The following is a 22,101-nucleotide window of genomic DNA, read 5'->3' as shown; positions in this document are numbered from 1 at the left end:
GTGGCCAGTACCTGGCAAGGGCCTCTGTAGGACAGGTTTTTCCCTCTCTGGTACAGGGTGCACAGGTTGTTGTGCTCCACGTTGTCCGTGTCGCAGACGGGATCCCGGGTCTGGTCGCAGCTCAGCTGTCTCGGCACACATTCGTACTGGCTGCATCCAAACTTTTCAAACGTCGTCAGGCAGACCTGGGGCTTGGGGATACACCTGCAGAAGACACAAGAGGCACTCGGCATCCTAAGAAAGACCAGGGCAGCTTCCTCCCGGACCACCCCCGAGATACCCGGGGAATTTCCCCCAGTGCCACGGTGTGCTCTTTGACAGTGCTCATCGCAGAATGAGCAGGGGGAAATCGCCAGATCCTCCAGCCGTTCTCTACGGCTCTCAGACAGACCGATTTACTTTTAATACAGAGGGAGAGAAAAAGGGGAACACGGGTAGGTTCGATCCCACTGCTCGGGGCGTCTCTACCCCTGCAAGGTTTCCAAGATATCCTGGGATTGGATGGTGCCAGGTTTAGTCCCGGCCCACACCGAGCGCTTCACAGATAACATCGTTATCATCAACCGAGAGGCCTTTCACCGTCACACTCATCTCCTCAGCAGCTCCGTCCAAGAGCCCGCACCCTCCCACCTCTCATCCTACACTGCATTTGAGAAGATGTCTGTACCACAACAGTGTTCAAAGAGCAACATTTTCCCCAGTGGAGTTTTAGAACAGCAGCCTTTGCCCACCCCGCCCACAGGCTCGGATGGGGACCTCCCGCCCCCGAGACGGCGGCGGCCTCAGCCGCAGGAGCCGCGGTCGATCCTGTTTACCGAATGCTGTCTGTGTGCAGTGTACTAAGTACTCGGGAGAGGACAACATAACAGTGAACAGACACATCCCCCGTCCACAACGAGCTCACGGTCCAAGGGGGAGGCAGGCGTTAATAAAAATAAATGACAGTTATGGACGTAAGTCCTGGGGGGGCTAAGGGAGCAGGATGAGCTTCCCCAAGAAGGGAAAAAAGATGAACCAGGGGCTGATAGGACATAGGGCAGTGGTGGGGACGAGGGGAGATGTTTTAAGGAGTTGTGGGGGAGGAGGGGTGGGAGGCTTTCGCCTCGCTCCTGTGCCAAGTGTACTTGGGGCAAAAGTCAGAGTGGCCCTTGGGTGGCCCATCCCCTCACCCCCAACAGAGGGAAACTGTGGGGAGAAATGTGTTATATCGTACTCTCCCAAACGCTTAGTACGGTGCTCCGCATACGGTAAGCGCTCGGTAAATACGACTGACCGACCGACCGCTCCGGGGAGAGAGGAACACAGGAGACCACGTGGCTGGCGACCTGATCGTTTCTCATCAGAGTCAGTGCCGAGGAGCGGCCCGGCCTAGTCGCTGGGGCACGGGCGTGGGAGTCTGAAGGACCGTCCCTGCTGTGTGGCCTTGGGCAAGTCACAACTTCTCTGCGCCTCAGTGACCTCACCTGTAAAATGGGGGTTACGACGGACTGTGTCCAACCCGATTACCTCGTATCTTCCCCGGAGCTCAGAACACCACCTGGCCTATACGAAGCGTTTAACAGATACCGTAAAAACCCCCCACTAAACCTGACACGAAGATCCGGAGGCTGGCGGGAGCACTTACCTCTGAGCCTTCTGACAGGGATTAGGGGTGCAGGGATCCTTCGAGACGCACGATCCAAACTCAAACTGGTGGTCCTGGAGACCGACGCAGCGGGCGACGCAGGCGCTGGGGTACGTGCGGCCGTTCTGGCCACACACGGGGACAAACTGGTCCGCGCAGTTGCAGGGCAGACCTGCCGGCGGGAACGCACGGGTTGGAGCCCTTCGCCCCAGGCCCGACACGCGGAGGATCGGAGGCTAAGTAACAAAATGGATGACGGACCGACCCCCGTTTCTGGATCTGTCGGGTTACCGTCTAGAAGCTGGAGCAAGGGATGAGTCGCCACGGTTTTGGAGCGCCGCTCTTTTCAAATCTGGGTTTCTGGAAAATGGGGCCTATGTGGGACAGGGACTGTGCCCAACCTGATCAGCTGTATCTATCCCAGCGCTCAGTACAGTGCCTGGCATATCGTAAAGTGCTTAACAAGTACCATTTTTAAAAAAAAAAGCCCCTGGTCTCTGGCTGAGAACCAAGGCATCTTTATCTCTGCAAGTGGCTGTGCTTATCGGTGAGATTCAGCGAAGGAGGGGGCATTTAGGCAGCGAAGCGGAGGCTGACGCAGTACCCGGAATCCGCCCCTCGCAAGGACAGAGCGGCAGACAGCTAATTCGCCAGGGATGCCCCATCCCTGAAATCGGGAGGAGGATACGGGCAAAATCACCGCCCCAGAATTCCTCCTTTTTTAAGGTTTCTCTCCGAGGTCGGCGGTGCGGATGAACATCGACCGCTCCTGCGAATTCCCACTTGGAATTTCCAGATTCTATTTCGTGAAATATTCTAAGTAGCGGGAGTCCGTGAGCTAAGCGAGCTGTTCTATTACGCGTGTTTAAAAAAAAAAAACAAAACCGGCCCCGGCCTGCGTGAGACTCGGGCTGCTGTGAGCCGGTCGGGGGCGGCTGGGCCGGAGGGAAGGAAGGGCCGGGGTCCGGGAATCCCCGGGGGTCACCTGTGAAAGTGCGGCGGTCGTCCTCGGAGCTGTGTTCGTTCAGGCACAGGCGGGAGGAACACAGTAAGTTGCCCGCGAAGCAAGAGCAGACGTTGCAGTCTATCTTGAAAGAGGATCCGTGACCTGAGGGGTAGAAGAAAGGAGATGTGGCCCCATCTAGTGGAAAGAGCATGACCCTAGAGAGGCGGAGGACTTGGGTTCCAATCCCATGAGTTCGAATCCCGGCTCTGCCACTTGTCAGCTGTGTGACTGTGGGCAAGTCACTTCACTTCTCTGTGCCTCAGTGACCTCATCTGTCAAATGGGGATTAACTGTGAGCCTCACGTGGGACAACCTGATTCCCCTCTATCTCCCCCAGCGCTTAGAACGGTGCTCTGCACATAGTAAGCGCTTAACAAATACCAACATTATTATTATTATTATTATCCCGCTTCTGCCCCTCGCCGGCTAGAGAAGCAGCGCGGCTCAGTGGAAAGAGCCCGGGCTTGGGAGTCAGAGGTCATGGGTTCGAATCCCGGCTCCGCCGCTTGTCGGCTGTGTGACTGTGGGCAAGTCACTTCACTTCTCTGGGCCTCAGTGACCTCATCTGGCAAATGGGGTCTGGCAAATGGGGATGAAGTCTGTGAGCCTCACGTGGGACAACCTGATGACCCTGTATCTCCCCCAGCGCTTAGAACAGTGCTCTGCACATAGTAAGCGCTTAACAAATACCAACATTATTATTATCATTAGGTGATCGTGGACATGTCATTTCACTTCTCCGGGCCTCAGTTTTCTCCTCTGTGAAACGGGGATTCAATACCTGCTCTCCCTCCTCCTTACAGTGTATTAAGGATGAACATACGTGTCTACGTTGTTCACTCCCAGATAACTGATTAGACTGTAAGCCCGTGATTAGACTGTGAGCCTGTCAGTGGGCAGGGACTGTCTCTATCTGTTGCCGAATTGTACATTCCAAGCGCTTAGTACAGTGCTCTGCACAGAGTAAGCGCTCAAGAAATACTATTGAACGAATGAATGAATGAATTGCCAGAGGTCAGGCCCGGCCTAGGAGTCGGGAGATTTCCTGGGATGCTCTTTTTTGCTACATCAAACTGCCTCTTGGCAAATGGGGTCTTTCACCATCACGCAGAATAACCGTTCCAAAACGAAGAGCACGGAACAGGATACTCACTTTTCCGTTTTCCTCCAACTATACATGACTTCTGTAGGTCGACACAGTGCATTTCCAAACAGTTCTCTAAGAGTCCGCTCGATCCGCACGTACATATTTTATAGCAGCCAACATCTCCTGCAGACGACGGGACCTGAATCAGGGTGCCCTGGCGGACAATGAAGTCAGAAGCTTCTCCCAGCTTGCAGCCTAGGCAGAGAAAATCGGATTTAGTGCAATGGAAATTTGGCAGAATTTAGCGTTTTAGAAGGCAACCGGAGAAGCAGCATCGCCCAGTGCACAGACCACAGGTCTGGGAGTCAGAGGATCTGGGTTCTAATCCCAGTTCTGCCGCTTGTCTGCTGTGTGACCTGGGGAAAGTCACTTCACTTCCCTCCTCTGTAAAATGGGGATTAAGAATGTGAGCCTACGTGGGACAGGGACTGTGTCCAATCTGATTAGCTTGGATCTACCCCAGCGCTTAGTACAGTGCCTGGCACGTAGTAAGTGCTTAACAAAAACCATCAACGCCCCCCTGCCCCAAAACTCACAGAAGTCCTATCATGAGCATGATGGCCTTTATTAAGCACTTACGATGTCCCAAGCATTGCGCTAAGTGCTGGGGCACGGATGGTGAACCCTATGTGGAACAAGAACAAAAAGGGAAAACGGGCACGTTATCCACCTTTTACCGACGAGGAAAGTGAGGCACACGTTGAACCTCCACCCTCACAGGGGCCGTACGGAGACACGACGGCATTGGGATTCAGAACGATTCTGACCTTGGGACAGATCCCACTTGGTTAGTGCCATCTGGGAAATAAACTTGCTCATGCTTCCCTTTTTCCTATTAAAACAACAAAGTCTTAAAGAATCGAATGCAGATGCAGCTTCCAAATTGTACCGCTCCCCGCGACTCATTCTCGGACTGAAAACGGGTCTTCCCTCGGGGGGACGTAGGCCCCGTTAAGGCCGGCGCTTCCCCGACGGATTCCCAAATCAACCCTGAAGTGCAGGGAGCAGCCCGCTCCGGGGTGCCGCATCCACCTTACACGGCGAGGAGACTCTACCGAGTCCCCCACGAGGTTCTTGGATTTCAGAGCAGCTCCGACAGTTAGCCACGACTTCCCTCTGACGTGATCCCCGGCGAGGCGTTCCGGGTTTGCTGGGGCAGGTGGGGCTCAAAACGGTGACCCGGACTTCCGAGAAAGAGGGAGGCCGAACCGAAACACATCCGCACTCACCCTGCACGCAGAAATAGGGAAGGCAGAGTTCTCCGGGCTGGCACCCCTTCCTGTTGACCTCGCACAGCTGGTTAGCGGAACACGGGTTTGGGTTACACGGGTGTGTGACGTCCTCTACGACGCTCCCCAAGGAACTGGGCCCTGGACGGTCAATTGCGGGTCAGTTAACGAGGCTCAGAAAAGTGACCGAACCCCGAATCCCCTACGGACCTGGGCTGGGACCCAATAACCAAATCTTGTGCTAATTCAGGTCCCAAATGCTTAAACACCGGCCAGGCTCCACGCGGGTCTAAACTTCTCGCCTCTTTCAAGCTCCCTCCAGACCGTCAGCTCGTTGTGGGCAGGAAATGTGTCCGTTTATTGTTATACTGTACTCTCCCGAGCGCTTAGTGCAGGGCTCTGCACACAGTAAACACTCAATAAATACGATTGAATTGAATGAACAAACAAATGAATTCCAGCCCCACCCGCCTTTCACTAACTCTACCGCCCACAGAACTGCCCAAGAGCTCAGCATGTGAGATGCCAGTTTGATCCTTTTAAATCTTTTTTCTGGGTTCATTCCAGCAAATATGATCAATCAGATTGAGGTTTAGAAAGCTGGCCCCCGCCTTTGGACCCAAATAATACGGCCTGTTTCTTAGAAATTCACCTTTCGTGTTCATTTTACTTTGGAATAGACTTCAAAACTTCACGACTTCAATTTGTGCTCTTAGTTGAGCTGAACATTACTCAACTGAGATTACAGCATTCATTCAGTCAACCATATTTATTGGGCATTTATTGTGTGCAGAGCGCTTACGACACATTCACAGGCATTTCTACAAGACGCAGACAAGAAGCATATATGCAGGCTGTGCCGTGACCTCTCTAAAGTCTCTCCTCGCAGAAGAAGAAATGAAAACAGACGCCCATAATCTGAACTCGGGATCGGGGTGCGAGGGGTGGGGGGGAGACAGGCACTGGGACAGGAGATACGGGGGGAAACTAGGAAAGGCAGATAGAGAATGGGAGGATGAGTTGGGAAAGAGATGGGAGAGGGGAGTGTGAAGAGGGAAGAGTGAAGGAGGATAGGGTTGCAGAGGGCCTGGGAAGAGGAAGAAAAGTAGAAAATAGAGAATAGGCAGAGTGGATAAAGCCCTGGCCTGGTAGACACAAGGACCTGGGTTCTAACCCCCACTCTGCCACTTCTCTGCCGTGTGACCTTGGGTTAGTCACTTTGCTTCTCTTTACCTCGGTTCCCTCATCTGCAAAATGGGGATTAAGACCCTGAGCCCCACGTGGGACCCGGACCGACGTGCCCAACCTGAGTAGCTTGTATTTATTCGTTCATTCAATAGTATTTATTGAGCGCTTACTATGTGCAGAGCACTATACTAAGCGCTTGGAATGGACAATTCGGCAACAGATAGGGACAATCCCTGCCCATTGACGGGCTCACGGTCTAGTCGGGGGAGACGGACGGACAAAAACAAGACGACTTAAAAGCAATAAATAGAATCAAGGGGATGGACGCCTCATCAGCAAAATAAATAGGGTAATAAAAATATATACAAATGAGCACAGTGCTGGGGCGGGGTGGAAAGAGAGGGGCCCAGAGCTGAGTACAGTGCTTGGCACATAGTAAGTGCTTAACAAATACCACATTAAGGAGTGAGGGAGGAAGAGGAGGGGAAAAAGGAGGGGGGTAGCACACCTCCCACTTTCAGGCACTTCCCCCCATCCCCACCACTCTACTATACTGTCAGTTTGCTGTGGGCAGGGAACGGGTCTGTATATCCTTGCGTCGTACTCTCCCAAACACTTAGTACAGTGTTGTGCACACAGTAAGTGCTCAAGAAATACGACTGACTGACTAAGTTTTCTCTGGGGAGGGGTCCCGGCTAAGACCCCTCCCCACACCCTGTCTCTGGGGCCACGAAGCAGCCCCAAGTTCCCGCGCCAGCTGTGAACCGGCTTCCAGGGAGCGTCCCAGCTCCAGCTCCGCCTTCAAAAAACAACAATGCGTTTCCGTCTGGGTCGAGCCCTCTTCCCACCAACATCTGGATCCAAGTGTGGCTAGGAAACGTGCTAGCAGTGCCCCGCTGGATCCCCGCTCACTGTCCCGGCCTCTCAAGTGCTCACGCCAGACACCCGCGTGGCAAGCCAAAGAAGGATAATGAAGTCATTTCGCGGAAGTCACCGCGAGACGGCCCCGGATCCAACAACCCAAGCCGGACGGGCGAGAACGTCCTCAGCCCGTGGCTCTTCGGAAAATGACTCGGTCCAAACGAGGGCCTATTTATTTCAGAGGGAAACGGCAGGAATCGGGAGCCGGCGTTCCATAATCCTCCCAAGTAATGGGGACCGTTACTTACTCAGATACGTGTCCAGAGGAATGCAGTTCTCCAAGTCATCGGCAGGAGACAAGAGTTCACAGATGCTTTCAGCCGTATGGTCTTCTGGAAATTTATTTTGGTCTCCGCATTTCTTGAGAATTTCCACACAATCTGATCTTGAGAAGGCAAAGGATGGCGAACAGCTTATTGGGATCGGCCGCTTGAGACGAGAACAACAAATCCCAGCTGACGGGATGGGAGGGAGTTTTCCACTTGTTTTTTTTTTATCGCCCCCCCCCCCCCCCAACTCGGTCCCTCCTGAAATGTCAGAGGGGGATGAGGAGGGAGACTTATTAATAGTAATAATATTATGGTACTTGTTAAGCACTTACTTTGTACCAAGCACCGTTCTAAGCACCGGGGTAGATACAAGTTAATCGGGTTGGACGCAGTCCCTGTCCCAGATAGGGATCACGCTTTAATCCCCATTTTACAGATGAGGTAACTGGGGCCCAGAGAAGTGAAGTGACCTGCCCAAGGTCACACAGCTGACACGTGGCAGAGCCGGGATTAGAACCTAGGTCTTTCTGACTCCCAGGCTCGTGCTCTATTCCCTAGGACCCACTGCTTGGGGTCCGACCACTAGAAAACATAAGCCAGAAATCACCCAGCAGCAGTGGGTCTCCAGGAGCAGATGTGGGTAGTGAAGGGAATTTTGCGGAAATGCCGAAATGGGTCAGGAAAGTAGTATTTTGGGAAGGGCTCATTAGCTCAGCCACAATATCCTATACTGTGCTTGCCCAATGCTGGGCCTTCTTCAAAAATGAACCGGAGATCAACCCTACCGTCGGAACCGAACGAAGCCGACCTACACTGTTTTTGTTGCCAACGGGGTCACGGCTCGCTTGTGGGCTTTCTTCCCTCTAAACGAGAGAGTGGAGGGAGCGGATGCGGAAGCACCCGAATGCCCCAGGGCCCAAGCTAAGCCAACCGAGTAGAGAAGCAGGGTGGCTCAGTGGAAAGAACACGGACTTGGGAGTCAGAGGTCATGGGTTCGAATCCCGGCTCTGCCCCTTGTCAGCTGTGTGACTGTGGGCAAGTCACTTCACTTCTCTGTGTCTCAGTGACCTCATCTGTAAAAGGGGGATGAAGACTGTGAGCCTCACGTGGGACAACCTGATTACCCTGTATCTACCCCAGCGCTTAGAACAGTGCTCTGCACATAGGGAGCGCTTAAACACCAACATTAAGTAGCGTGGTCCAGCACAGACCTGGGAGTCAGAAGGACCTGGGTTCTAATCCTGCTCTGCCACTTGTCTGATGACTCGGACAAGTCATTTCACTGCTCTATGCCTCAGTTGCCTCCATCTGTACAATGAGGATTAAGACTATGAGCCCCATGTGGGACAGGGACTGTGTCCAACCTGATTAGCTAATTAGTTTGCATCTACCCCAGCGCTTAGTACAGTGCGTGGCACACAGCAGACGCTTAACAAATGCCACTGGAAAAAAAAATAGAGTGAGCCTGCTCCACACTGGAAGCAAAAATTCCGACATAAAGTGAGCCAGAGCTGTTGGGGCAGGGAACCAGAAAGATCGACCCATTTACCCAGGGCAGTCCTAATTATTGGACACCGATATATTTGTCTAAAATTCCCTAGGAGAGCCTACAACACTCCAACATCAAACCAGCTCAGCAGAGTGGGACTCAGTCCGCTCAATTATACGCCCCCTGACCCAGGAACCTCTGGATGATAAACTTGCGGGAAAGGGACGTGCCTGCCAACTCTTTTGTATCGTACTCGCCCGAGCGCTTAGTCAGTGCTCTTCACAGAAGAGTGCTCACTAAATCCCACTGATGACGATGATTACCTACACTTACTTCAGAGTCACTGTGACTAAGATACTCACTTGCAGATGATACTCCCTCTTGATTTACTCTGACACGGCTTGATCTGCAACGAGCACGCGATGGCCTTCCACATTTCTGGTTGGCATTTTTTAATATCGAGGACAGGTATGTTGATAAACGGCATCTTAATGCTTCCTTTCTCCCAGAGCTTCATGTCGTTCATGGCTCCCTGGTCCGACTGAGCATTGCAGCTCCGGAAGAGCTCTGTGGGCCTGAAGGGGAAAGTGTCAGGAGTCAGGAAATATTACATATTGGGAATCAAAAACTATTTCTGTAGAATAGTGACAATAACAGAGAACTCACATGGTCAGAAAGAAATTTTAGCTGGTTTGATTCCCACTATCACCAAACAGCCCCAAAGCCAAGGCATAATCTTAAAATTCAGGGTTTAAAATGCAAGTTTCACTGGACCTTTTTATTGTAGCATTCAGTGATCTACTCTCATCATTGCCCCAGAAGCACCAGTGTGGTCCAGTGGATAAATGGTTTTATCGCTTACTAAGTGCCATGCACTGTTCTAAGGGCTGGGGCAGATACCTGTCATTCAAGTTGGACACAGTCCCAGTCCCACGGGGGGCTCACATTCTAAGTAGGAAGGAGTAGGACTTAATCTCCATTTTACAGATGAGGGAACTGAGGCACAGAGACCTTAAGTGACTTGTCCAAGGTCAAAGAGCAGGCACATGGCAGAGCCAGAATTAGAACGCAGGTCCTCTAACTCCCAGACCCTTGCACTTCTCTAAAGCACGGGCCTGGGAGTCAGAGGACCTGGGTTCTACTTCCAGTCCTGCCTATTGCTTGCTGTGAGACTTTGGGCATGCCACAACCTCTCCGTGCCTCAGTTTCCTCAGCAGTAAAATGGGGATTCAATCCTCCTCCAAATTAGACCTTGAGCACCATGTGGGGCAGGGAATGTGTCCAAACTGAGAAACCTGCATCTACCCCGGTCTTAGAACAGTTCTCAAAACACAGTAAGCGCTTAACAAGTACCATTTAAACAACAAAATAAGGCTTGGGGGACAAATGGGGATCACGGCTTCAGTCACACTGGGAATCTTTAGTTTTCTTAATGGTTCGATGGTGGACTCCACTCTCTCTCCACTTGCTAAACAATTCTACAGCTTCGCCTTGCCCTCTTCACCCACTTTTCACTCTGAAGGTACAGAAATTTTGGAAAAAATGTGGAGGTCAGCACAGGATCTCGAGGTGCAATGCGATGGAAGCCGTGGAGTGAAAGTGATAACTTGAAATGGCTCCCACAATCCCCATATCAACTCAAAACAACCCACCGGTGGAGACAGCCCAAATGCTAAGTGTGGTTGTCCAAAATCATGGCTGTTAAACCGGGTTTATTAAAGGAAACCTTTGCTAGACTGTAAGCTTGTTGTGGGCAAGGAACATGTCTGCCAACTTAGTACAGTGCTCTGCACACAGTAAGCGCTTAATAAATATCATCGATTGACCGATCGTTTGGTTTAAAGCTCAACACAATAACCATAGGGATCATAATACGATGCGGAGAAGAGAGAGTGCTCGAAGTGATTTTCACTCGTGTAATTTGCAAAGCACGCCGGCAAAATAAAAATCTGCTCAGGAGTGACTTGCACTCCCTACAGTTGGGGCAAGTCTAAGTAGGCCTGGTTGAGCTTTTCATACTCCCAAGTGTGGAACTAGATAGAGGATTACAAAAAAGCAACAGCCTTTTAAAAACATAAGCCACACCCCCAAATTTGGTAAATTACACCGATTATCACAGCCAACCGTCCATTTCTGGATCTAGCCATACCCCCAAAGCCTCCAAGATACAAGTTTGAGATATTGGAACACAATGAAATCGGTATCTCCAGCACAGAATGGGCTTTTCCATAACTGCCAGCTTGAACTGTGGGGCTAAAATGGAAATCTTTGAAAAACAGATTTGGGGAATGAGGAGTCAATCCGATTAAGATTTAGTTTTTTAAACTGTGAAAAATACTAACTATGCCAAATACAAAAAAATGAATTGGCAACAAAGTGCTATTTTTCCATCAAAGACTAAGAATGGATTTGTGGAACACACAATGCTTCTCTCCTACCTGTTGTTAAAATTAGTGCAGAAAGTAAGATTTCTACAGCCCAACTGGCAAGGTTCTCGAACATCTGCTAAACAGGTCAGCATGGAAACTTCCACTTGATTGTATTCACAAAAGCGATCAAATTCTTGCCAGCTCTGTGTGTTGCCCCAACTTGTGCTATAAAGTTTAGTGCACAATTCCCTGTAACACAAACACAGAGATACACATATTTGGACAATTAGAAATAGTACTTAGGAATAATAATAATAACTGTGGCATTTGTTAAGCACTTACTACGTACCAGGCACCGTTCTAAGCACTGGGGTAGATATAAACTAGTCGGGTTGGACACATTCCCTGTCCTACAGAGGGTGCACAATCTTAATCCCCATTTCACAGAAGAACTGACCAGTCAAGTTAAATATGAAGGCCCACGAACGTAGGTTACGTAAATCCAATTAATAAAAACCTAGCTTACCTGAAACCAAAAAGAAGATTTCTTATGTAACAAAATATACAGATGAGGAAAAACAAAGCCTATGTAATAAAGAATTATAGCCCAGGCATCCTGAATTTAAGGCCTGATCTCTAAATGTGAATATTATCTCATGGAACAAATAGCACGATCCCAAGACAGCCATCAAAACCTGATGCTCCAGAAAGGAAAATTCAGTTCACCTAAATCACACTGAAACTTCTAAATTGGTTGAAGTGTTAAGTCTTGATGGAGCCTCTGATATTTGCTGAAAGGGTTTGGTTTCCCTGAATTATTCAAAATTCTAAAGTTAGGTGACAGTGACGTGAGTGGCTGCAAGAGAATTGGAAGAGGGCCCTGTCTGATCATTTCCCAACATGACCGGAGTTCATCGGAGTTTGTAGTATGTTAAGTCTCGTGCAGCCAACTGTATATAGATGGACTGAAAGATGAAACGGGGAAACAAGAAGCCGATGTCAGAACCGGATTCTAATCCTCTGGGAACTTTTCCAATTCAGTAGGCTAAGAACATCAGAGAAAATTCTTCAATCGGCCATTCAGGTACTCCTATTCATTAATTCTGGAGCTCTAGAAATTAGCAAAAAACTATGAAGACTGCCAAGACTATATATGATCCTGCAACAAGCAGATCTTATATTAACTCATAGATCTCCCCCTCTACACTGTAAGCTCATTGTAAGCAGGGAACATGTCCACTAACTCTATTATATTGTACTCTCCCAAGTATGCAAGTCCAGTGCTCTGCACACAGTAAGTTCTCAATAAATACAATTGATTGATTGATCTCCATCAATAGCCCAGAAATACGGGTATATAAGTTGGCACTCGAGGAGCGAAATGAGCGTGCTGGGTTGTAGGAAGTCAGCGGGTTAAGATAGGAGGTGATTGAGTGTTTTAAAGGCAATGATAAGGAGTTACTGTTCGATACAGAGATGGATGGGTTCTTGAGAAGCGGGGAAACATGGACTGAACTTTTTTTTTTTAGACAGATGATCTGGGCAACAGAGTGAAGTATGGATTGGAGAGGGAAGAGATGAGCAAGGAGGCTAATGCAGTAGTCAAGATGGGAGAGGATAAGAGGAAGAATAGTAAGATAGGGTACATCTGAAAGCCCTTTCTATAGAATTTCCCATTTCCTCCACACAACTAATTGGCCAAGACAACAGACTCCAAGATGTGGCCAACACTCATTTTCAGCAATTTTAACTAGCCGGATGGTCCTGACATAGAATTTAGAAATACCCGGAATTGTTCACCCTGCCCCTGGAGAGAGCACTGCAGAGGAATTCTATGTCAGTTGGGATCTAAAAGGAGGAGATAACTTAGTCTGATCCTTAGTCTAATTGTTCGCCCTGCCACGGCAGAGAAATTGCATGTCAGCTGGGATCTAAAAGGAGGGGATAACAGTCTCATCCTCGTGTCCAGACACCTTCTAAAATGTAAATCCAATACTGTGATAAATCTGTCAGCAACATTCTTTACGACGTGATTGTTTAATGAGGGAAGAGTCACCATAGCCACAACTGGTTGAAGCCAAATTGAAGGCTCCTTTCACCGAATCATTGGCCAGCTTCTGTCCGGGCTGGCTCAACAGCCTGAGAGTTCAGCTTGCAGGCCAAAACCATCAATACCCCTACAAGCCAGAGGAAGGGACAGGATAATAACGGCGGGATTTTTTAAAGAGCTTACCAGGCACCAAGGTACTAAGCTTCCGAGTAGACACACAGGGCTACCAGTCTACTGTTGGGGAGGAAAGGGAATGGGGGAGAAGGCAATCAGTGAGCCTCTAAACAAAAGATAAAAATGACATTATCTTAAGAGCAGAGAGAAGTTTAACCTAAATACCAGAGATTCTTATTCAATATTAAATTAGAGTAGTAAACAACTTGCTTAACAAAAACTACTCGTTGGTAACCCGATATAAAAGCCATTAGTCAATACGGTTAGAAAATGAAAGGGATATTGTTAACTCGGGGACTAGGTTCTCAAATGGAATTCAACAGTTTCCTCACATTGGGTCAAGAGTTCAGTCATGAAAAACACATATGTTCTGGGTTATCAGGAAAAACATTTCTCTGAGCCAAAAGACCTAAGATCATTCGGTCCTGATTCATTAGCGGGATTTTCCTCTCAATCCGGCCTAAGTAAAGAATCTTTCCTTGGCGTCCTCATTAAGGTGGCTTTCAACCTGATTTTCATTTAATTGCATTGAAAACACTGCAGTGGCAGTTCTACATTTCACATCCTTTAGAAGTGTAAAGTGCTCAATGGAGAAGGCGTCCGTCCTGAATGTTCCATTGAGTCAAAAGTGCGAGCTGAGCCAATTTCCTCCAGTCAAATGGGGGCTCCCAGCCACATTCCCCAAAGCGCTGAAGGCTACTGAGCTCCAAAGGGAGAGCAATGATCCTATATCTGAGCATGGAGGGAAGCCTAGGTCATTCCCTCCAAAGGGAGAGCAATGATCCTATATTTGAGCACGGAGGGAAGCCTAGGTCATTCCAACTGGCCCGGAGAGCATCTTCAATTTCCTCCAAAATGTATAATCCACAGGGATCACCTCAAATCATCCACCTCAGATACACAGCCATGGGGAAACGGGCTTCCTCTGGACTTCCAAAAACAGGGCCTGGGACCACTCAACCCTCCCCCGCTCCTCTGGAAGCCCAATTTCCCTCCCTCGACTGATCAAAGCCTGGGCACTGAACTCTCCAACTGCGCTCCAATATTCCTGCTTTCCCCCTCAAGCTAAAAACAAAAACATCAAGTTCTCCATCCTCCATATCAGTCCTTCAACGGTATTCATTGAGCTCTCACTGTGTGTACGGCACTGTGCTAAACATCAGGGAGAGTACAATAGGGTAAGTAGGTACAATCCCCGCCCTCAAAGAGTTTACAATCCAGCAAGGGATTTAGATGACGGCCAGGAGGCTTTCGTAGCTTCCCGAAAGCTCTCGCCTGGGAACAAAGAAACTTCTGAAAGGGGACGTACAAAGACAAAAATATTCAAAGCCTCAAAAACATTTTTTTGTACTTTATTGGTAGAGTTTGGACTTTCTAAATCTCGGTTTTCACATTTTTTCCAACCCACACGTTCCAAAATCCACCTTCGACAATTCTGTGCGCCACAGTTGGAAACCGCAAAACTACGGCCATTATAGAAGAGACTGCAAGTGATTAGCCACCCAGACCTTGTTCCGTGACGCTCTGTTGTCTAAAAGACAATAGTAAGAACACTTAACCCTCAGGAATTCACAAAGTGGGTTGACTGGGCAGGACCCAGAGTGCCTCCCACTGTAGGACCCTTAGAGTCAGGAGGACCTGGGTTCTGATTCCGGCTCTGAGACGTTTCTGCTGGGTGACCTTGGCGAGTCACTTAACTTCTCTGGGCCTCAGTTCCCTCATGTGTCAAATGAGGATTAAGAGTGTGAGCCCCATGTGGGACAGGGACTGTGCCCAACCTGATTAACTTGTATCTACCCCAGCACACAGAACACAGAGTAAGTGCTTAACAAGTACCACAATAATGATAATAATAATAATTATTATTATTATTAGATCTACAAATACCCTTCTCTGACAAAGTCTCGGGTTTTGATCTTCAGGGCAGAATACAGGATAAAACTATACTTTGCCTCTTGCTGCTTTGTACACAGGAAAACTTAAATATAAAGAGTTGCATCCAAACCCCACCTCCCTCACCCAGCCGCCGCAGCCTCTGCTGGCGCAGAGTACTCTAATCCCGGCTCTGCCACTCGTCTGCTGCATGACCTTGGGCAAGACACTTCACTTCTCTGGCCCTCAGTTTCTTCATCTGTAAAACGGGGATTAAGACTGTGAGCCCTATGTAGGACATGGACTGTATCCAACCTATCTTGTATCTCAACGTTTAGTACAATGCCTAGCACAGAGTAAGCTCTCAAATACCACAAGTATTATTATTATTATTAGACTGAGAGCCCATTGTTGGAAAGGGATTGTCTCTGCTCGTTGCTGAATTGTACTATCCAAGCGCTTAGTACAGTGCTCGGCAAACAGTAAGCGCTAACACGATTGTACGAATATACGTGACAGACCACCACTCCCCCAAACTTAAAAGCCTTAATAAAATCACGCCTCCTCCAAAAGGCCTTCCCTGATTAAGCCCTCTTTTCCTCCACTTCCTCTCCCTCCTGCGTCGCCTATGCACTTGGATCTTTACCCTTTATTCACCCAGCTCAGCCCCACAGCCCTTCCGGACACATCCATAATTTATACACTTTAGGGTCCGTCTCTCCCTCTAGACCGCGAGCTCGTTGTGGACAGGGAACTCGCCTACCAACTCTATCGTACTGTTCTCCACGGTGCTCGACAGTATCGATCGATGGATTGCCACAGCTACGCCCCCTGACCCCGGAGGAGGGTCCAAAAACGTGCCGCCCCGGCGACACTCCCAATCTCCCTCAGGCAGTTAACCCACACTGCTATAACCCAGTACAAGCTCAGTACAGCGTCGTAAGCGCTCAATAAATACGACGGAATGAGACACGAATGAATGGACAGAAGGAGATCCCTGACTGGTTTATTTTGTGTTTCACTGCCTCGGTAAGGGGAAGAAGACACCTACCTACACGTGGATGTGTTTGCTTTAGAACAACAGTGCAACTTGGCGCCATCCAGGCCTGTGGAGGGAGGGGGGTGCACCGTGACGCCCGGGTGGACAGATCTGGAACTCTCGAGGAAGCACTGCCACAGCGGGTCCTGAGGCAGGGGCATCGTCTTGCAGCCCTCGATGAGGCCGTCGACGATTTCGAGCTCGGTCTTCATCGACATCAAAATTCTTTTGCAAGCGTTCTGGCAAGCGAAGTCCTCGGCTCTGTCACAGCAGTACAGGCCTACGTTTTCAAAAGCACAGAACCAGCTGCCTCAACGGAAAGCCGGCGGACCACAGCGCTCCCTCTTACCTTCTCGCTGTTCCACGATCTCTTCTATCTGGCCGCCGACCTCTGGCCCATATCCCGCCTCTGGCCAGGAATGCCCTCCCTCCTCATATCAAGACAGACAGCTGCTCTCCCCCACTTCAAAATTTTACTAAAGCTACATCTCCCCCAAGAGACCTTCGCCGACTGAGCCCTCCTTCCCTCCTCTCCCACTCCCTTCTGCGTCACCCTGCCTTGCTCCCTTTCTTCATCCCCCCGCCTCCCCTTGCAGATGCACAGTGCTTATGCTGCCATTTATTTATATCTATTAATGTCTGTCTCCCCTTCTGGACTGTAAACTCGTGTCCATTTATTGTTACATTGTATTCTCCCAAGCAATCGGTACAGTGCCCTGCCCGAGAAGCATCGTGGCTCAGTGGAAAGAGCCCGGGCTTGGGAGTCGGAGGTCATGGGTTCTAATCCCGGCTCCGCCACCTGTCAGCTGTGTGACTTTGGGCAAGTCACTTCACTTCTCGGTGCCTCAGTTACCCTCATCTGTAAAATGGGGATTAAGACTGTGAGCCTCACGTGGGACAACCTGATTACCCTGTATCTACCCCAGCGCTTAGAAGAGTGCTCGGCACATAGCACTTAACAAATACCAACATTATTATCATTATTACTACAATAAGTGCTCAGTAAATACCACAGACTGCTTGATTTGAAGCCTGACAGAATAATATTGCTCAAGTGGTCCAAATGCTAACACGCTTCAGTAATAATTCATTCATTCATTCAATAGTATTTTTGAGCACTTACTATTTGCAGAGCACTGTACTAAGCGCTTGGAATATACAATTCGGCCACAGATAGAGACAATCCCTCTCCATTGATGGGCTTACAGTCTAGTCGGGGGAGACGGACAGACAATAGCAACAAATAGAATCGAGGGGATGTACACCTCATTAACAAAATAAATAGGGTAATAAAGATAATAATATAATAATAATTGGGGCATTTGTTAAGTGCTTATTTTGTGCCAGGTGCTGTACTAAGCACTAGGACAGATACAATTGGTTGGACACAGTCTCTACGAAGTGAAGTGACATACCCAAGGTTACACAGCAGGTACGTGGAGGAGCCAGAATTAGAACCCAGGTCCTTCTGACTCCCAGGTCCGCGCTCTATCCGCTATTCATTTGACAGTAATTATTAAGTACCTGCTGTGTGCAAAACACTGTACAAGCATCGAAGTAAAAGACACATTTATCTCTGATAGTTACACCAAATTCTGAAGTCAGACAGAGCACTTTCCTCTTACTTACTATCTGATGGGTTCCTCATCGGGTAGGACTGGGTGTAGTTATGCACGCAGTGTATTAATTGAGGGCTAATGGATGCGCAATAATTTTCAACTGCTTTGATCTGGGATGGGCCGGGAGACGAGTCGGTTCGGAAAATCGCCTGGCAGTATTCCCGGCAGTTGGTGTGACGACCGGCATAACTGCAACAGACCGAGCCCACTGGGGGGGAAAAAAGGAATTAAAATGGAGTTAAACGCCCGTCAGTCCGAAACTGATAACGACCCTCCAGTCCAGTGAACTTCAGAGACCAAGCAAGCCGGGCTCTGACGGTAGAAATAGGGTGACATTCCCCAGTATGGAACTGAACCACATCATGAATGAGTGTGCCTCAGTTTCTACATCTAAAAAAAGACATAATTGTATTACATACTTAAGCTGTCCCTGGGCAGGGAACGTGTCTGCTAATTCTGTTGTATTTTACTCTCCCATGCATTTAGTACAGTGCTCTGCACACAGTAAGCGCTCAATAAATACCATTGTTGATTGTTGTTGAGTACCCAACAACACCCAGTTGATTCTTCATCCCCAGCAGATACTGGAGCAAGCATTCCTACTTTCCCCACTTTCTCAATCGGGGGATCTTCTTTAGATAATAAATGAAGACCCTTTGAAATGATGGAAAAAAAAATCAAATAAAATGTCACTCGCTGCCCTTACTGTCATGACCAGATAACTCCATGTTAGGTTGGGTGGAAAATCTTAGGAAAGCTCAAAACCTTGCCGATTCTTAATGACTGCTGTTTCACGGGATAGTCAAGAAAAGGAAAATAAGGAGGAAAAAAAACACACATAATACTAACACTAAGAGGATTCGGTCTTTTGGGGTTTTTTAAATCGTATTTGTTAAGTTGTAACTATGCATCAAACACTTCTAAGCGCTGGGGTAAATACATGTTAAAATACAGGGTATGGTATCCCTATAGTCCTAGTGAGTCTCATGTTCTATACATAGATCAATGAATTATGTACATATCTGTAATTTATTTATTTATATTAATGGCTGTCTCCCACTCTAGACTGTAAGCTCTTTGGGGGAAGGGATTGTGTCTTGTTGACTGTTATACTGTACTCTCCCAAGTGCTTAGTACAGTGCTCTGCAGACAGTAACTGCTCAATAAACATGATCTAATGAACGAATGAATTACTCCCATGCTGATTCGTGTCACAGTCTCTACCGATCCCTTCTCCCTTTTACCCACCCACTCTCCTCTCACCACCCTCAGCAAGTCATGGGCACTTAATTCCCACCTATTCAGTCAACTTGGAAAGTGGGCCTCTGTGCCTGGCTCTATGGATGGGTGAGGGGTTGTCTCAGGGGTCCTGCGTGTTCTGATTCCATGGATTGCCTGGGTGACCTTAAGGTCATTTCCACCTGACCAGATGCCTTCCCTCAGACAGCTATATTTGGGAGTTGAGGGGCAGAGAGAAAGGCAATATTTATTTTACTTTTTTTTTTTTTTTGCTTCAGCATCAAAATTCCTGACCTCTGTTCCCTCTTCGTCTCCTCCACCTCTCCGTCCTTCCCCTGCCAACCCCGGAACACAAAACTGATTAATGGCCTCCCCCAGGCAGTGAAGCTACCAAGGAAACGTGGCTTTCTCCAGTCATAATGCCAGTTCTCACCATGCTCCCTCATTAGCTAGAAATCCCAAACTGTTGAGATACAACAGGGCCCATATAAATCTTGGGGCACATTCATATAAATGGTGAGGATTCCAAATTTATTTTGATGATCCGTTCCCAACTCAAATCAAATAGAGCCCTGACAAACGCTTTCTTCTGAAGTGTTCCTTTCAGCCGTTTTTTGCTTTTGCACTTTTGAATTAACAATAACGTACTTACTTTCATTTCTGTTGATGCAACTGAAAAGAGCATTCTGTGAACAGAAATAAACATCCAATAATTAATTTAGAAATAGAAGAGAATTTCTCAAGTAAATGTCACAGTTTTTCAGATCAACATCATGAGTCCATCCTTAATGTGAAAACCAAGAATAACATCCAAAAAAAAAAAAAAAAAACCACAAATTTCCCCTAACTCTCCAAAGTCACAACATTGAAAGCTGATCTGAAAGAGGCAGTAGAAATGCAGCTATTTCAAGGGAATCACAGTCTAGTCTCCCAATTGAGTTTGCGTGATTGAACTTGATAAATGCCGCTGCTGGAGATTGCTAAAGAGGATAATCAAGCCCAAGGATATCTGCGGAAATTTACAGACGTTCAGCGTACAGTCTATAACTGGGCAGAGAGAAAAAGAGCCTCAAAGAAGGGAGAAGACCCAGGATTTCTAGAATACATCTTTCTGATCAGTATGTTCTCGAGAAAGACTTGTTCAATGACACAGGTCGACCCCTCACGCTAGATATTTCCCTGGGTGCCGTTAGGGTTACGTTCTTCCCCATCGAGCGGATAGTCGCTTCCAGTTATTTCTTGCAGAATCACTGGAGATGAGTCAGACAGCAGGAGCAGGTTTTTAATTGCGAAGAATAAACTAAAACAGCAGGAAGGCAGTTATTATTGGGCCCAGATTTCTGGAAAACGTTATTTGACTATCACAGAACGATTTCATGATAGGTTGGGGCTTGGAAACAATAGCAACCAAAAGGAAGGCGGAGAGACTGAATGCTATTAAAGAATCCATCAAAATGTCACAAATTTAAACAAAATGGCACCTTCAATGGTATCCCCACAGTTCAGGTGTATTGAAACATCACAAGTTATGCTCTTAGACATACCTCTGAGAGGTCTCTTACAGCATTTTAGAACCTTTACTAATTTTCAGAATAATGCTCATCGCACTATTTGCCCGGCTCGCAAATTAATTTGGTCTGTTGTCTCGGAGCTCCGTTGTGTGAGAAAAGTTTTTAAAACTTAAAGAACAGCAGAATTAGGCTCCGGGGACTATTCGCTGAAGGTAATTTCAAGCTAATGAGCAAAGTTTGTGATCTCTGACTATGCTTTAATTACAGAGAAGTCATGAAAGACATTAGAAGAAGGCGTCTACACTGCAGATGGCTCCCAAATCTATCTCCTCCAGTTCCAACCGGCCTCTCGGCTGTCTTACGATCTTGATTTTCCTCCTGCCTCCGCAATATGTCCACATCGCTGATCTGCCTGCACGTTAAACTCCAGACGGTAAAAAGTGAATTCCTCATTATGCTGGTGCCTTGTCAGGGTCTCGTCAGGTCTAAGTAGCCCCCAGAACCCTTGGGAAGACCTGGGTTCCCGGTGAGGGTGACTCTGAGCAGACAACCTGTCACCAGCTTGAAATCCCACTGCGATCGGAATAAGATTTTCGATTACCGCTTCAGGGTGGAATATCATCTGGAAGCAAAACTGGTAACCCGAGGCACAATCAATTAATCAGTGGTATTTACTGAGAGCTTACTATGAGCGGAGCACTGTACTAAGTTCTCGAGAGCCTACAATACAAGAGAATTAGCAGACACGTTCCCCGCAAAGAAAATAGAGCTTTTTTACATGGTTGGAGATGTGGAAATTATCTAGCGGTGGGGGGACTGTGAAATCCAGCAACGCAATTACACCAGGATCTTGATTACAAGGAATCTAGAAGGTCAGAGTCCTTGCTACACAAACAGCACACCGGCTCAGTTTCAGATGGCTTTTTGGCACAATCGATCGTATTTAGTCGGTCAGTCAATCACATTTATTGAGCGCTTACTGTATGCAGAGCAATGTACTAAGCACTTGAGAGAGTACAATATAACAGACACATTTATTGAGCGCTTACTATGTGCAGAGCACTGTACTATACCCTTGGGAGAGTACAATACAACGGAATTGGCAGCCGCGTTCCCCACCCACAACGTGCTTACGGTCTAGAGGCACCAATAAGGAGTATTCCATCCAACCTGAAAGAATTCAGCAGCGCAATCCTACCTCAGACTTGAACTACCAGTCGACCGCAACGAACAGGAAGATCCCCAAGGCTCCCTAAAGCTCCTTTCGCCAGTACTGCAGGACCTGGTTGGTTTCGCTCTTTTTGGAGCTCATCAGCTGCAGGTAACGGCAGGACACTACGCCCGATCTGATTTTC

At 48.1% G+C, this 22,101-nt stretch overlaps 1 protein-coding gene across 1 annotated transcript in view; it reads right to left on the bottom strand.

The window, feature by feature from the left end:
* Positions 1 to 22,101, bottom strand: part of RECK (reversion inducing cysteine rich protein with kazal motifs) — a 56,764-nt gene that overhangs the window by 9,120 nt on the left and 25,543 nt on the right. Inside the window, exons 7-17 of the mRNA XM_029053941.2 lie at positions 19,888 to 19,921; positions 18,007 to 18,204; positions 16,390 to 16,657; positions 11,312 to 11,491; positions 9,236 to 9,448; positions 7,364 to 7,500; positions 5,007 to 5,147; positions 3,784 to 3,972; positions 2,610 to 2,732; positions 1,625 to 1,796; positions 12 to 204 (exon numbers count right to left, since the gene is read on the bottom strand). Of these exons, the coding sequence (XP_028909774.1) occupies positions 12 to 204; positions 1,625 to 1,796; positions 2,610 to 2,732; positions 3,784 to 3,972; positions 5,007 to 5,147; positions 7,364 to 7,500; positions 9,236 to 9,448; positions 11,312 to 11,491; positions 16,390 to 16,657; positions 18,007 to 18,204; positions 19,888 to 19,921 (1,848 nt within the window). The remainder of the gene's footprint in view (positions 1 to 11; positions 205 to 1,624; positions 1,797 to 2,609; positions 2,733 to 3,783; positions 3,973 to 5,006; positions 5,148 to 7,363; positions 7,501 to 9,235; positions 9,449 to 11,311; positions 11,492 to 16,389; positions 16,658 to 18,006; positions 18,205 to 19,887; positions 19,922 to 22,101) is intronic.

Source organism: Ornithorhynchus anatinus, chromosome X3 (genome assembly GCF_004115215.2).
Source record: "Ornithorhynchus anatinus isolate Pmale09 chromosome X3, mOrnAna1.pri.v4, whole genome shotgun sequence".
In the NCBI taxonomy this organism is placed as follows: Eukaryota; Metazoa; Chordata; class Mammalia; order Monotremata; family Ornithorhynchidae; genus Ornithorhynchus; species Ornithorhynchus anatinus.
The sequence above is the reverse complement of the archived record's forward strand: the minus strand, read 5'-3'. Positions and strand labels throughout refer to the sequence as shown.